Source organism: Balaenoptera musculus, chromosome 11 (genome assembly GCF_009873245.2).
Source record: "Balaenoptera musculus isolate JJ_BM4_2016_0621 chromosome 11, mBalMus1.pri.v3, whole genome shotgun sequence".
NCBI classification, from domain to species: domain Eukaryota; kingdom Metazoa; phylum Chordata; class Mammalia; order Artiodactyla; family Balaenopteridae; genus Balaenoptera; species Balaenoptera musculus.
Genome location: NC_045795.1, coordinates 5,570,987 through 5,587,866, shown reverse-complemented (window position 1 = coordinate 5,587,866; position 16,880 = coordinate 5,570,987). Strand labels below are relative to the sequence as shown.

Sequence of the window (16,880 nt, the reverse complement as noted above, 5' to 3'; positions counted from 1 at the left end):
CGTCCTGGTGACATATTTTATTTTCGCAGAGTGAAAACGGGGCTACCCCAGTTGTCCCTGTGGTGTTTAGGGATGCAAGGTGGCATTTTGGAAGGAGTTTCGATTCTGAGCTCAGTTTCTTGTGAGCCAGGCCCCAAGAAACAGAAGAGCCACAGAAATGGATCGCCAGATGGGGGAGACAGAGGGATCAGGTGCGTGGGAAGGAGCGAGCATCTCCACTATCCTGAAAACAAAGGCCTCTAGGAAAAGAGAAGCCAAAGGGATGACCAATCTGCTTCAGAAAGAGTGTCTCGTTTCATCCAACCCTGAGAGGAGAGTGGAAGTGCCCTGGTTAGAGAACACCCTACAGATGCAAGATAAATCGTGCTCCTTACAAGAGCCAAACGGGAAAAAAACGAGGGGTAGATAGTACAACGGCTGAGACAACGTAACCTTACAATTCCCAAATAATGCAACATTACACACGGTTACTTGTTCCTAAAGACGGCCAAAGGTAAAAATAAAAAACAAAACAGTCAACTAGCCAGGATGTGGAAACAACCTAAGTGTCCATGGACAGATGGAAAAAGAAAACATGGGATATACGTACAATGGAATAGTATTCAGCCTTAAAAAGGAAGGACACCCTGCCATTCTCGACCTTGTGGATGAACCTGGAGGACATGATCCTAAGTGAAATAATCCAGACACAGAAGGATGAATACTGTGTGATCGCACTCATACGTAGACTCTAAAATAGCCAAACTCGTAGAAGCAGAAAGTGGAATGGTGGCTGCAAGAGGCTGGGGGAGAGGGGGAAACAGGAAGATGTTGGTCCAAGGGTACAAAGTTTCAGTTACACAAGATGAATGGGTCCCTGAGATCTCCTGCACAGCGATGTGACTACAATAACAATACTGTAATGTATACTTGAAATCTGCTAAAAGGGTAGATCTTAAGTGTTCTCACCACAAATAAAAAGAAAATGGAAATTATGTGAGGTGATGGCTATGTTAATTGCTTGATTGTGACAATATTTCACAATATATCAAATCATCACCATGGACACCTTAAATATATACAATTTCTATTTGTCAATTACACTGCAACCAAGCTGGAGAGTATATCAATAAACTATTTATTTGAGGTTGGGAGGTGTAAAGGGAGTATCAACTGTATAATATATCTCCCTCTACATTTACCTATATTTAAAAGGTATAAAATTCACAAGGTTATCACTTGATGGGACTTACAAGTCTCGAATTATTTTCATAGTTCCCGTGGTTACATCCTCGCATTTCATCAAATAAAAATGTGCAAGTGAACTAGATTTGCTAATTCTCTGGCCTCTGTCAATGCCATCTCTCCCCCTTCCCTCCACGCTAAGGCTAATATATATCCTGGAAATGAAAGTGTTTATGTCTGGCATACTCTAGCAGAGAGAGCAAAATTGAAGTGGGATAGGGAAGAAAAAAAAAAAAAAGTTCTCTGTTCCAGGACCTACCTGTACTCATTATACATAATTTAAGTACTGAAGAGTTGTTTAATTTTAAACAACTTTTCTAACAGCCTATAAAAAGAAACATCCCATCTTGCACGCACTTACACTGATTTGACATTTTTTCCGACCTATTTGGACGCACTTGCGCCCACTTAAGCCGTTTCTCTGGATCGGCCGCTCAGAGTTTTATTCCGCATGATTCGTTTCACCAATGGTCTGGCAACACAGGGAGGCAATAATGCACGTCTGTTTCGACACCCACCCAAGAGACCACCCTCCCTCTGGCCAGACCTCGCTGCTCCTGGGCAGGGGTATCTCAACTCTGCCCTTGGCTTTGATCTGGTTTGGGTATTTAAACGCTCCCTGTTGCCCACTGGGGAGCTGAGTGACTTTCATTCAATAGACATGATGTCACCCCCTCAGCCCTTATGTAAACAGAGTGTCTAACACCTTCACGACAGAAGCCAAGCCAGCGGCCTCCTGGAGAAGCTGACAAGATAAGTATTTGGCGTTGACACCTGCAGGCGGAGTCGTAGCATAAGCAGGAAAGTTAAATTTAGATCCAGCAGCACTCCTGACTCCTATGAATACTTATTAAAGTCATAATGACATCAGATAGAGGGAAAACAACATCTCTCCTCCCTGAGGCCTTTTTTTCCCCCTCCACCATCTAGAAAGTCACAGAACATAAACCCCAAAAGAAGGCAACATCTTGTTTTATAACCACCGGTGAAATGGAAGTTCATAAGCATTCCTCAGATCTGCAGTGTTTCACCTTTTAGAATTCTCTCATTCAAATAACTGATGTTATTCGCGTCGAGAGAGAGAAGGAAGACCACACACAGTCATTACATTTTAGAGAAACCGACACTCATCCATCCCATGAGCATCTATTGAGTATCATGTAAGGTAAGGCACAGCGCTGGGTACTTGTGGAGAGAAGGGGTGTTGAGAGGAACAAAGCATTGCATGACAAAGCATCAGAGAAGTCGGTGTTGAAGGTGATTTGCCCAGATCTACCCAGCTGGCAGGTGGAGCCCCCACACGGGAACTTAAGGCTCCCAGCTCCCTCCTCTAGGCCACACGGAGTTCATCTGCAAACACATCTGAACTGCAAATGCCACTCCATGCTGACCTGCACTGGGGAAGGTCACTAGACCCCAAATGTTCTTCCCAAAAGTCGTGGCACATGGTAAGCAAATTCCCAAAAGGATTCCTTGGTAAGATGGCATTTGAGCTGGGGTTTAAAGAACAGGTCGAACTGAGAATGTGGAAATGGGCAGTGAAGCAATGTAAATGGGAGAAATCAGGAGAAAAGGCCACAGGAAGGAAATCACAGAGCAGACTTGGTTGGCTGAAAGACAGTGGGGACAAAGAGGAGGGGAGGGGATGAAATGGAAAGGGCATGGACTCAGAATGGCATCCTGGCTTTCTTCGGGGCCATAAGGATCCAATGAAGGTGATGGAGGGGAGATAACAGATCACATCTGTGCTACAGAAACACCGAGCTGGCGCTGATGCAAGGGTGGATTAGCAGGAGGGGAGGCCGGCATAGAAGTCCAGGCCAAACTCATAAAGACCTCATCTGGGAAACGTGGGGAGAGAATGGAGGAAAAAGATGGGGAGACGCGAGTGAGAGATTTCAGAAGCAGAAACAGTAAGTCCAGCAACTGCTTGGGTGTGGGAGTGAGGACAGAGATTGAGGGTGACCCTGAGCAATGAGCACACCGGTTCTCAACCCTTTGTCAGCACTCTCACGTCCACGCGGGCTTGTTCAAGTGTAGATTCCCGCAGCAAAGCCCCCGAGTCCTGGCGAGTCCAAGAAGGTTTTCATTGCACGCCAATAAAAATGAGAGATCTGTGCTGACTCACAAACTCTGCGTGACTGTCCTGCAGTGAGACGAGTACAAAAGGGAGACCGTCCAGACAGTTTGGTAGCAACTTAACCAATCATTTTATATCGATGGAATCTGATCATTAAAAATTGAGGCTTGATTTTATATGTATGTTGTTTTTTCCATTTCACCTCTCTAATCGTTCATTTTTAATGAATTTGACAAAAGTATGGGTCCACAGAAATTTAGACATTTTAAAAAACCCAACTGGGTCTTGCACAAAGACAGTCTGAGAAGCAAACTTTGACTACACTTTGAATGGATGGGTAAGCAAAATGGAAGTACACGAGGAGGGGCTCCAAGCTGAGACACCTCCCTGTCGCTGACATCTGGCTGCCTGAATCCACCAGCTGCCGGGGTCCCCGTCACCACGGTCCACTCAGCCTGCACGCGCATCACTGAAAGCTGGCACCTGGCCACCATCACGCCCTGTGGCTGCACGTTATCTCCTAACTCCTACATCTGAGTGTGCTCGCCACCCCCGAAACTCACGGCCATCTCAGCCCCATGTGTAGGTCGAGTGCCACATGCCAACCCTCTGAATCTTTTGCTGTTTTTCAGGAATGTCCCCACACGGCAATCTGGAGGATAGAAAAAGAACGAAGAGGGTGCAAGCAGTGTTACAGAAGCTAAGGAATTTCTTAGGACTGTACAGTGGGGGGTAAGGAGTGTCAGAGGGATAAAGGCTTCCGGAGAGAAGGGTGAAGACTCAGGGCAGAGTGGTTAGTTGCCCCTGATAGAAGAATGTCCCCAGAGTGATGGGGACAGAGGTCAGTCGGCAATGGGACAGGAGAAAATGGGCAGCAAGGGAAGAGCAGCTTCGCTGAATGGCAGGGAGGCGGGGGAGAGAGCTAAGCAACTTCACCAGACTGTTCTATCTGGAACATTAACACTACTCTAAATAATAATTTTCTCCCCAAATCTCCAAATTCTCCCCTATCTGCTTTTATAGCTGTAAGATGGAAGCTATAAAAGTCTGTTTTTGCCTTGCTGAGATAATAGGATAATAAGTGACATCAGTCATTCTTTAAGGCAAAAGGCCATAAAGAAATACAATACTGACATGTTCTTACCACCTGCCCCCCTCCCAAAAATGCAGTTCTGTTTAAGCTTACAGAACATTTGGAGAAGGATGAGCATAGCGGGGGAAAGTTAGGAGTAAATTGGAGTCTACTTTCGTAAATTTCTTGGACTTGTGCCCTACCTCAATTGCCAGAATTTAAAACAGAAACACAAGGAAGCATCTTTGTGATGTTTGCCAGAAGGATCAAATCTTTTCAACTTGAGGACTGAGAAAGAAGATGCCAATAGGATCATTAACCATCCCAAAGTGCCCCAGATGCTTGACATCGAAATTAGAAGAGATCTGCCTATTTTTATTACGAGCTCCTAAAATAAATATGGGAGGTAAGATACAGGATCGAGGCCAGTCACCACTGCAAAGAGTGGGCTTGACCCCAGAGTTCTCTAATCCAAGAAAACCATTCACAAGCATCTTCAGCAAATTATATTCTTAAGGATGTTCAAAGCATATAAAAGCATGAACGGCAATGGCATCAATGAAAGATGGGAATTTTCACTATGCTTCCTGTGGGCTACGATATTACTGCACTTCCTGGCATAGGCAACTGTTTAAAAGAATAGCTCTGGATACGTTCACTATCTTGATTGCAGTGATGGTTTCAGAGGTGCTTATATAAGTCAAAGTTTATCATATTGTATACTTTAAATAAGCAGCTTATTGTATGTCAACTATACTGCAAGAAAGCTGTTTAAAAAAATAATCAGAGATACACAATAGAATTACACTCCTAGAATTAATTTCTGAACATTATATAGTCTGGGGTTTCTCTGCTGTGTTCCAGAGAATTAAAAGGCCGTAGCAATCAGGGTCCAGCCAGGGAAAGAGAAATCCCAGCAAGTGTTTACAACAGAGGGAATTGAATGCAGGGGACTGGAGGCATTGCAGTGGGGAAGGCAAGCAGGTCGTGGTGAGACACCCCATGGATTAGCAATAGTCAGAAGCCACTTCCATCCTCAGGAAGAGAGCCTGGGGCCACCAGTGGAAGATGGCACGAGGCAGCCCTTCCAGAGGGAGCCAGAGACACAGAAGAGTAGTAGCAGCTGGAAAGGCAACCTTCTGGGGTCCCATCCCTGCTCTACAGAGAAGACCAGGGGAGGGTCAGGAGTGGCCCGTGGGACAGAGAGGCCCAGGTCTGACACAAGGATGTTTCAGGGGGAAAAAAGGGTTACAGAAGAAAAGTCGGTTCAGAAAACTCTATTAAAGCAAGTTAGCAGACTTCCCTACTGCTGGGCTTGTTAGGGCTTTAATATGCTCCTAGACGTGGAAATCTCAAAGAAAAGAATATGACATAAAGTGCTTCCACGCTCTTCCTCTGCAGAGCATTTGGGAAAAGTGTTCCATGAAACGCTATTTGGAAAATGCTGATCTAGCCCAATAGTCACATTTTACAGACAAGGAAAGACTCAGAACTTTGGTTAAGTGGCTTGAACATGTTACTGTAAAAAGGGATAACACGAAGACTACAGGCTTAAGCTTCCCGAATCTTAATCAAGTGCTCTTTCCTCAACTCTACACTGAAGAGGCCTTAAGCACTTTCTAGCACCATCAAGAAAACCAGCTACTTAACCATTCTAGTGAGCAATGCATCGTTTTGGTGGTAGAAGCTACCAGAATCCATGGAGATGTATACAATCTGCTGTTAGGTCAATGACAACCAAAGGCATCAGCACTACGGAAAAAGAACAGATAGAAAATAGGAAAAAAATGCAACGGAGTTGCCAAATTTATTAATGGGAGGAAAAGAAGAGAAGAAAGGGAAAAGCAAGAGGAGAGAGGGAGAAACTAAGCTCCAGTGGGTACCACCTGCATCCCTGCAGCTATGCTGGCTTCCACATCTTATAGTGATGACATGTATGTGCATGTATAACAATAGAGACAAACAACATCAATTAAGTAGATGAAATAAGCAAGGTGCCAGATTTGTGGGACGAGTTCCCAAAGCTGGTATTAGGGGATTCTGCCCTAAACAGACCCCATAAAAATGCAAAGGCCTGTTCCATGGACCTCGGGAAAAATGCAACTCTCCAAATATCTTCAACTGAAGACACCTGTCTCTTCCTCACTTTAACCTCCATAATCTTAGCCCCACCCTTCGGTATCACTTCACTTTTAGCTTGATTAAACTTCTATCCCACCAGACAGAGAGGTAGTTAAACCACAGCGCATACCAAGTCAGGTGTTAGAGAACAAAGCTGAATTCCTCAAATCCAATGATCTGGCCCTGGTCCCAAGCTCCTCTTTTTGAGAGGTTTCATCTCTGCAGGGATGTGGGGGAAATAAAGGAGGTTATTTAGCTAGAATTCAGTGAGAAGACATCCCAATAACACGCATAGCTGACACGAGGAGACCTGGGGAGAATTCATGAAGTGTCTCACCTGTACAGTATTTGTAAAGAAATGCTCATAAGTTCCCAAACTACCTCAAATGAATTGCTAACTATTTGTTCAACAGCACTCTTTATGGTTACCATGTCCCTTGTTTACATTATTGCATCTTCCCATTTATTTACCATTAATTTGTGTAGCCCTTTCTCATAGAAAACAGGTCAAAGCAAATGAGCCTCACCCACAAAGACCTCTAGTTTACGGAGTCTCTATTAATTTAATTTTAATCTGATCTAAACAGTCTCTCCTGAGGAAACCTTTTCAAGTCCCCGATCCTGCCACTAAGGCCACGAAAAGGTATTTTTGTGAGTTTTTCAATGCAGTAATCACACTAAGTTTTAACAATATTTTTTCTTCCTTTCTGAAAACTTTAACCCCTCCCCCAACAACCTCCCAAATTTTAATAATTTACGAGTACAGAATTCCTCTAATTCTTGTTCATTCTTCAGGCCTCTTTCTTTCACTCGCCCAAATCCCGCCAAGCATGGATCAAACAGGGCACAAGCCAGGGAGAAATTTAATCGCTCATATCTCTGCCTGAGGGATTGTCTAGGTACTATGGTGACAGACACCTCACTGAAAGTATGTGGGCGAAAAAAGATTTTTAAACTCCTAGACTAAAAAAAAAAAAAAGAGAAAGATTTCTAATGGATTTGGTGTCAACACACAGAAGCACAAAATAAGGCCTACGTAGTCAATCAAAATTACTTATACACTGATGGGGTAAAGCAGCAGAAACAAAATATTGTTCAACAAAGGTATTTTGTTTCCCTTCCCCCAAACTCCACATATTTTGAATTTTAGGATTTTTACTGATTTGCTTTTCTAGCTAAACGTACAGTTTCTCCACAGAAGATTTTTAGGGCAGTGAAACCTACTCTGTATGGTACTATAATGATGGATACATGTCAGTAGACATTCATCCAAAGCCACAGAATGTCCGACACCAAGAGTGAGCTGTAATGCAAACTATGGACTTTGAGTGATAACCATGTGTCCATGCAGGCTCACTGACTGTAACAAATGTACCACTCTGGTGGGGAATGGTGATCCCGGGAGGAGTTGTGCACATGCGGAGGCGTGGGGTTATGTGGGAAATCTGAGCTTTTCACTCAATTTTACTGTAGACTTAAACTACTCTAAAAAGTAAAGTGTATTTTTTTTTAAATGCACAGCTTCTCTGCTAATTTATCCTGATAAGAGTGTTCAATAAAATTTGCAAAAACAGTAAAACTTTCAGTCCTTCACTGTGTAGTTTACAAGGTTCTGTCTTTAGAATATTTCAACTCATAGACTGAAAACGGGGTGGGGGGGTGGGGGGGAGAGAAAATCAGCGGTCTCAGAGATTAAGCAAGGCCGATCATAAAAATCTCCTGGCCTCATCAGCCATCAGAAAATAGCTCACACGGATGATGCAGTTAGTTCATGCTCTGCTGAAACACGAGTCAGAATTTTCTGCCAGCCCATGTTCATGAACAGGAAACCAACAAGACTGTAAACACAGGAATAACAATCAACAGGCGCAGATGTTTAAGGCTGGAAGTTACATTCTGGACAAGGTGAAAAGGGTAAGTGGTAGGAGAGTCATAATAAGGCTGTCGGCGGATATCAAAGTGCAGCGTGGAGAGGGCTCCTGGGCGGTGCTTTCTGACTGCTGTGAAGCCACCCCGCTCCTCCCCCCTCGGAGCTCTCAGATGATGAGAAAACAATCTGAACATAAAATCAGCACTACAGAGCAAGGACATTTCAGGCGTAGGACAATCCCCGAACTATCTGGCAGGATCAGGAACCAAGGGCGTGTGCCCATAAACCCAAGAGCCAGGAAGGCTCTCCCACTCAGAACCAGAACCTCATTCTGCAAAAATGTTTGAAGGGGAGTCTTCGACCCAGTCATCTGGGACTGGGTTAGAGAGAACAGGACCGTGGGGACCCATCCAGGAATTACCTGATGCAATTTAGATAGCATCTCTATTATGGACCCAATCTCTTTAATAATGGATATGGGCAGGGCAGGAAGAGAATCAGTGCCTGCGGACATCAGTAGAACAATGCCGCTCAGGGCAGCATGGTTTTCAACTCATTTTTGGAGCAGAAAACAATTCTTTAAGGTCAACAGTCCTTCGACATACCAAAGAGGGGGATATTTTTAGAGATGCATAATTTTTTCTTTACTAAAAGCAGAGTTCTAGGAGAGAATGCTATCCACTAAGAGAAAACCCACAAAATTCCAGATTTGGGCTCCCCATCTCTTGCCGCGGGCTGTGGTCTTGCATGCTTTTATAATGTCTCCTGAATTATCCACTCACACCTGACCAACAACTTGATAGCCCTATTCCTCTGATGCGTTAGGCTCTCTCTGTGGTTCTGTTGGTTGTTCCTCAGCCTTAAGATGTACCAGCAGCGAGGAAGAAACGGTTCTGAGTACATCTAACAGATGTAACTGCAAACACAACAGAAAACATGATATGCAAGAACCTTTCAAGCTGTAAACTCTAGGACCCATGGATAACACAAATGGACCAATCATCCCCAACTGCCTATTGATAGAGGAAACCCAACTTAAAAAACAGGTTGTCCGTTGCTAGGCACGTTCCTCCAGAAAAACAACGTCATGGAAGGTAGCTGTGTGTCCCCAGCCAGCTCCAGAGTCTAACTTCATAAGGAGGCTGAAATACTATATATTTACAGTGGAAAAAGTAATTGCAGAGAACAATATTTTCAGAACACTAGTAAACTGAGCCAAAAAATCCAATCTGCTTCAGTGCACTACAATGTCCTATTTCTAAAGCTTGGGGTGGGGAGGATAAATTAGGAGTTTGGGATTAACATATACATCGCTACTACATATAAAATAGATAAACAACAAGGACCTACTGTAGAGCACAGGGAACTATATTCAATATCTCGTAATAACCTATCAGGGAAAAGAATCTGCAAAAGAATCAATATATATGTATAACTGAATCACTTTGCTGTACACCTGAAACTAACACAACATCGTAAATCAACTATACTTCAATTAAAATTTTTTAGATAAAAACACACAAAAATTAAAATAAATAAAAAGCATTTTTAAAAAAAGCTTGTGGGGGAAGACATACAGGTACAACTCTGCAGCTCCGAGAATTTCTGGCACGCACAAAAACTTTGGAGGTTGATATGGCCCTGGTTCTTTAGTAACTAATTTTTGTGAAAACGGGAATGGCTTTCCTTCTCCTTGACATAGTTGTCACCACTTTCGTACATTCCAGGTAGGACGGGGACCGTTTTCTGGTCCCAAGTTTCTGGAGGGCAAGAGGTGGAGGAAGGGGGAGCCAGGAAGTAAGGGTATTATGAGAAAATGTGCTTGAATAAGAGTAACTCAGCTGTCATGATGAAAACAGAAATGAAGGCAACAGAACACGCCAGCTCTTCGCGGGGAACACAAAAGGGGAGGAGAAGATGCCACCTGCCCACCCTATCAGCCCCTGGGTGACGGCCGCTCGGCCAGGACACTATGTCGCCTCCCTAGGATGCGGCGGGGTAGGGCAATGGCCTGGGGAGGGTCGGGGAGAAAGGTTAATGGATCACGGCTGTTTACACTCATGGGACTCTGTAAAGGACTCACATCTTAGGAAGTGTCTATGTTGGTTTCTACCCCTTTTACTCAGATACTCACGGAAGCTTAGTCTCGTCAGGAATGCAATGATCCGATTAAAATATTGCCTACTTTCCTTCCTACTGCTGGAGGCGCCAAAGGTGGTGATGTGACAAATTCAGACAAGAGGAGAGGCTTGTCCTTATTCAGAATAAGGCTCCAAATGGAAAAGTTAAGAGAAAACTGCAAGGGGTGGGGTGGGAGGAACTGGGAGATTGGGATTACATATACACACTATGGATACTATGTATAAAATGGACAACTGAGGGAACATACCGTACAGCACAGGGAACTCTACTACGGCACTGTGGTGACGTACATGGGAGGGAAACCCAAAAGGGAGAGGATTTAAAAAAAAGAGAAAACTGCAAAGGCTTTACATTAAGGAAAAAAGAGCATTCCATGGAATAATTCATTTTTAAATACAGAATGGGAAACAGTAGAGGACTGACTTGAGAAAAAAATTACACAAAGCTGGTTAATTACCCAAGAAATTGTACTCGTTTTGCTTTCCTTTCCTAACTCAGCTTCATAAACAGATGAGGGAGAGGCAAAGATGAGAGAGCAGTTGGTTATCTGAGAGTTTGCTGTCCTACCTTTGATATCCAGTATTCACCCTCCCACCGCCGTATCCAAGGAAAATACTGATGTGAAACCCAACATTTAAAGTAGCTAAACTCTAAAGACACAGTGATGAAACAATTACATGCTGAAGAAAGTGCTGAAGTTTGGGTTTTTTTCACTTACACAGATGTTTATATCACTAGGAATCCTTCCTCCATGCTAATCAGAGGTAAGCTCTCAAGTGGAGGAACCAAGAATGATTCAGCACATTTCAAAAGGATTTCTACCCATTCTTAGGACAAGCAAAGGAAGCACCATCCAAGGTCTAAACAATGATATCTGCTTGCCCTTTGATCCGAGTTGAAGAACACTTTGTACAACTTTTTTTGTTGAAATACCACTGAATCTCACATTTACTATTTGAAATCTCTTTAGGAGACTATCTGCTCCTTCTTTGAGCCACACAGTTGCAACCAAATTCTCCAAACTATTTTTGCTGTGAATAGCTTGCAGGCATGGATTTATTTTCTGCTAACAAAAATCTTCCTAAGTACAGGCAGCTTAAATGAAAAATAGGACCACTGATCCTGTGAGAAAAAGACAGTACAGTGTATCTGGTTACAAATCCAAGTAGGGAGTATTCCATTTTTCTTCTAATTTATGTTTCCCGAGAGTAATTTTGTTCAGAAGATTGCCAGTGTTTTTAGTACAATAAGTTTCTTGTTACTTGTACTAACACATGCTGATTCCTTTTTCTGACCATAGCTTGAGTTTTTGATTTCATTGTACCCTAGCATCTGTAGATCAACACCTCATTAATTTAAAATAAATAAATGAAGTCTGAAATGCAGAGATTTAATGAAACCTTTGCACTACTCTCAAATGTAACGTGTATTACAAATTAATATACATATGGGTAACTAATAAAGAGGTATATTAATAAAGCATGATGATATACATCAGATATCGTGAATCTCAATGTCCTAAATGTCTTCACTTACCTCAAATGTTTTTCTTAATAAAAATCAGGTATACCATTTGTAAATGATCTAAATAAATCATCAGATATACCCTTCCAGATGAGTGAAATATGAATTGTAAATGAATGTGTCTACTTTCATTCATTCAATCTTGATTAAGCACCTGCTGTACGCTCAGCATTATGTTAGGAACTTAGGTTACAACAGTGGATAAGCCTGGTTGCTTTTCCAGGCTGACATCCTAGAGGGGTGACAAACAAATGAGTAAGCAAATTTTAAAAGGAAAAAAAAAAATACTCCTTGTGATAAGTGCAACCAAGGAAATAAACAGGGCGCAGTGATGGTACGTAAGTGGGTGGGGGTGAGGGCAGCACCAGTTTCTACGGAGTGGTTAGAGAAGGCTTCTTCTCAAAGGTGAATTTTAAGCTAAGACCTGAGCTATTTCAGGATATTTCTCCAAGGTCACCAAATAGGCAGGCTTGCTTATTAGGCTGCCAAGACACTTCTTAGCATTAGAAAACAAGTAGAAAATGGCATGTGTTGCCCAGATTGAATGCAGGTTCACGAGTGCATCAAGCTTGCCCAGCGGGCACTCTGCACACCAGCCGGTTAGGACAAAGGAGGTTACACATCCCCAGACTACTCACCCAGAGAGGGTGTAAAACCGTCAACATAAACAGTAGTGGGCCAGTCAAATGACCAGCCTTTGGGATACACGCAAGAGAAATGTATCCTGTTGATTCATACTTCCTGATAACCACTCTGACCCACAAGGCTCAAAGCATTTTCAGTGTATTTCATGAGTAAGTTACTCCCCTGTCCCAGGGAAGAAGGATGTTTACAACTATGTAACATATTCCCTTATTTCAGTTTGTAACTTACCTAAGTCAGTAGGTATAAGAATACTTTAAAACCCATGCTGTAACCTGTTTCTTTCTGTAGATTCTTTAGTCATGTAACGCAGTAGCTAACATGCCATTGACACAGAGTAAGAAATCTGTGGAATTCTCCCAGAATTATCAATAAGGAATTCTCCTTATTTAGAGAATCCACATTGCTAAGCAATTACTTCCTTCAAATGAACTGTCCTTATGCTCAGAGCTATGATAACCAGATTTTACCACATTTTTAGCGTCTCATTATGAAATTCCCCTTTCCTACTGCTAAATGGATTAAGATTAAATGGGGCTGCTTGACTGGCAGGTGGCATAGCTTGTGACTTGGATTCTACTTACCTGGAAATGATCTTCTCCTCTAATTGCCCATGTGGAGTCCAGGATTGGACCTACAGATAGTCATAACTTGCAGTCAGAAAGCCCAGTGTTATGATATGAGGGGCATGGGACAGAATTCCCTACCTAGCGATCTTTTTCCTTCCATATCAGCCTGTCCCGGGCCTGAAATGACCCTACTGTTGAGTTCTCTTGGAATTTTTCAGTGTTGTTTTTTGAATCCTTAAAAATCTTTCTGAAAAAGGAAAATATCCCTAAGCAGATACTATGTTAAACCATCGCTTTAGCAGGATTAGTTGACAACTAGCCTCAAGCAGTGCGACTCAGAAGCAGTGTCTACCTGTAGACCCGGAAAGGTCAGAAAAGCAAGGAGTGGGGAGAATTTGGAGGTCACTAAACACAGTAAATGTCACCATACTTTACTCAAGCTAATTCTCACAATTTCAAATACCAGTGGCTCCCAAACACTGGAATCACCTGGGGAATCTTTAAAAACGCTGACACCTGGCTTCCACCTCGTACGTTAACTTAACTGATATGTGGTACCACCTGGGCATCTAGACTTCAAAAGCCCCCAGGTAATTCTCATGTACAGCAATGTTTGGGAGCCACTGACACAGGAAGCACTGCTCTTAATTGCTTTCTGGGATGCTTTGATTTCTTTCAGACATCAGGATCTCCCACGCCAATGTTTCTTGACCATGGCAGCACATTAGAAAAACCTAAGGCAAAAAAAAAAAGCCAGAAACTCACCAGCTTAAGATTCTGACTTAACTGCTCTAAGGCGCAGTCCAGCATCCCTTACTTCTTTCCATGCCCCAGGTGATGCTAATGGTCATCAAGGTCGAGAACCATGGTGTAAAGCCTAGGAACCGTTCTCTGGAGACTATAATAGGATTGTCCCTGAAAAAGCCAGAAGTGCCATTCTTCCCACTTTGTTCAGGTTGGGACTACCCCCAAAAGGCAGTAACACATTTCCCCAAGGCTGTGGGGAAACTTAAGGGAGGGGGGCAATGGGTGGAATTTACTAAGCCAGGAGCAGCAGAAATGTTAGAATAAGGAAAAGCACTGGTCCCTCTCCTCCCGCCCACGCGCCCCGCCGCCCAACTTTACTGACTGGCATGAGAATTTCCTTAGAATACTTCTTGGAGGTGGCTCAACCTTGGATTTTGTCCCAACACACTGTGACATTTCCTGTCCAATCAGAAACCCTGGCACTGCAAAGAGCAAGGCTGGCAGGCCTGGAGACTCCACTCCCTGTGAGATTCTGTGTCATGAGTTTTTTCCCAGGAGGATTTCTGCACCACCTGGATGTCAATAGTCCTGCTCCGTACCCTCCCGGACCTCGCCCCTCGGCCCCACTCCTCCTTCCTTCCCCCAACGCTCGGCGGAGTTGAGAACCATCTCCTAGAGATACTTGTAAAAGATTCGCTTCAAGTTTTTACATGGGAATCATTCAAGTAAATAATGTCCTTAAAAGACGGACGTCTTCGACGTGGCTTGGAGACGTGGGTGCTACTCTGGTTAAGTGTCTGCTAACCCACTTTGGGGCCCGGCCAGAGCCACGCGTCTCGCACCGGAAAGGAAGTCCGCGGAGACCCACCCCACCGCGCGGCTGCGCCCACTTGGGGCGTGGCTACTGCGCCCCGTTTCTCCCCGCAGAGAACGCGTCCCCTACATCGCTTTGTCTACGCTAAGCTGAGTCAGTTTATGAATGAAGAGTAGCACAGATCGGAGGCACTGATTCTGGAAAAAGTCTTCCTTACGCCGGTCTCATTAACAGATGAGAAAACTCAAGGGGGAAAAGGCTCTGTGACTCCGTCCGGGTTTGCCACAGAACATTTGTGGCTGAGCCCGATTTAGCCGCCCTTGAATTTCCATTCTGTTGCCTGGCAACCGGTTCAGACCAGCTCAGGGCCCAACCCCGGCCCCCAACCCGCACCCTTTCCCTGCCCGTGCAGCTGGAGCCGCACTGATCGAAAGTTCGGCCTCTGGGGCACTGGCCAAAGGCATGTGAGCGAAGGCACTGGGTGGGTGACCCCAACTGGGCTCGGGGTCGGGCCCCAAACCCGCGCGAGCCCCGCCTGGCCGGGACTGGCGCGCCTTCCGCGGTCCTTTCGGGACCTCCTTCTGCATCCCTCCTCCCCCAATTCCGTGAATACCACTTAACGCAATCATGTCAAGTTTCCAGAGTTCTCAGCTGCTCTCGGATTCCCCAGAGTCCCGGTGGGAAAACTGGCACTCAGAGCGTTAAGGATGCAGAACCAAAACAGGAGGGGAAAGTGCTGAAGAGCTTTCTCCTTCCCAGCTGGCTCCACTCGGGCCGGACTTTTGTGCCACAGTCGGGCTGGCGTGGCCCGAGCCGGGCAGCAACGGGAAAAGCGCGGACCGTGCTCCGGCCGCTCACGGAGGCGCGCCAGCCAGCGCCGCTCTCGGGACCCAGCGTCCCAGCCCGCCCGCCGCCGCCGCGCTCAGCCCGGGCGCGGGGAGCGCACGTGCCGCCCCCGGCCGCGCAGGTGGTGGGAGGGCAACCGGCCTGTCCCCGCGTCCCCGCCGCGCCAGCCCGGCTCCCCAGCGCCAGGGGCTCCTCCACCCTCTCACTCCCCTCCCCGGGCCCGGGAGACTGGAAAGGGGGGTCGGGGGGGGGGGAACGTGCCTGTCGCTACGCTCCCCCAGATCCTCACCCAGGTTCACGAAGCTCATGACCATGTCGGCGTCGTTGAGGAAGGCGCTGTCCTGCGCGCTGGTCAGTGGAGACGCGCCGCCGCCGCCGCCGCCGGGTCCGGGGGCCAGGACGCTCCTGCTGCCGAGGGCCGCCTGCCGGGGCTGGGACGAGCCGGCCCCTCCGCGCGGCCCGGGCCGCCGCCTCTCCTCGTCGGAAGCCCCGTCCTCGTCGTCGGCGGCGGACAGGGCGTTGTACAGGTCCAGCATGAAGAGGGGCGCGGACTTCAGCCGCCCGGGCGGGGGCTCCCCGCGAGGCTGCTGCGGCGGCGGCGGGGGCGGCGGGAGCGCAGGGGGCTGCGGCTGCTGGAGGCCGTGCAGGGGCCGGGGCCGGTGCGGGAGGCCCAGCACGGCGAGGATCTCCTTCTGCATCTCCCGCTTCTCGTGCGTCTTGAGCCTCCGGTAGAGGAAGCCCGAGGAGGAGGTCTGCGGCGGCGGCGGCGGCGGCTCCGCGGGGCCGGGGCGCCCGCCGTCCCCCAGCAGCGCGCCCCCGGCGGCGGGCAGGGACGGGGGCCCGCAGCAGCCGCAGAGCAGTCCCCACCACCAGCACAGCCACGGCGCCCTCCGCCCCAGCATCCCCGCCGGGCCGGGCTGGCCCCGCGGGCCCCGCGAGGCGTGGAGCGGCGGAGCGAGGCCGGAGCGCGGCCGCGGTGGCCCTTGGGCGTGAGGAGCCCCGCCACCTCTCGGCGGGCTCGCTTCCCGTTCCTGGCCCTCAGTCCGTATCGCTCATGGTCGTCTGGGGCGCCCGCAGTTGCCCAGGCTGGAGGGGAGGCGAAGGGGGCGACCCCCGTGAGGGCCGCTGGAGGGGCAGGGGGGGAGCCCCACGCTCCCGCGCAGGTCCCCGGAGGCGCAAGCTCCGGGCCAGGTGCGTCCGAGTCGGGGCCGCGCGGCAGCCGGCGCCCT

The 16,880-nt window shown here is 46.8% G+C and overlaps 1 protein-coding gene across 1 annotated transcript in view; it reads right to left on the bottom strand.

The window, feature by feature from the left end:
* BMP6 (bone morphogenetic protein 6) overlaps positions 1–16,672 on the bottom strand; it is a 144,049-nt gene extending 127,377 nt beyond the window's left edge. The window contains exon 1 of the mRNA XM_036869058.1: positions 15,941–16,672. Within this exon, the coding sequence (XP_036724953.1) occupies positions 15,941–16,553 (613 nt within the window). The 5' untranslated portion in view covers positions 16,554–16,672. The remainder of the gene's footprint in view (positions 1–15,940) is intronic.
* Positions 16,673–16,880: the final 208 nt, after the last annotated feature.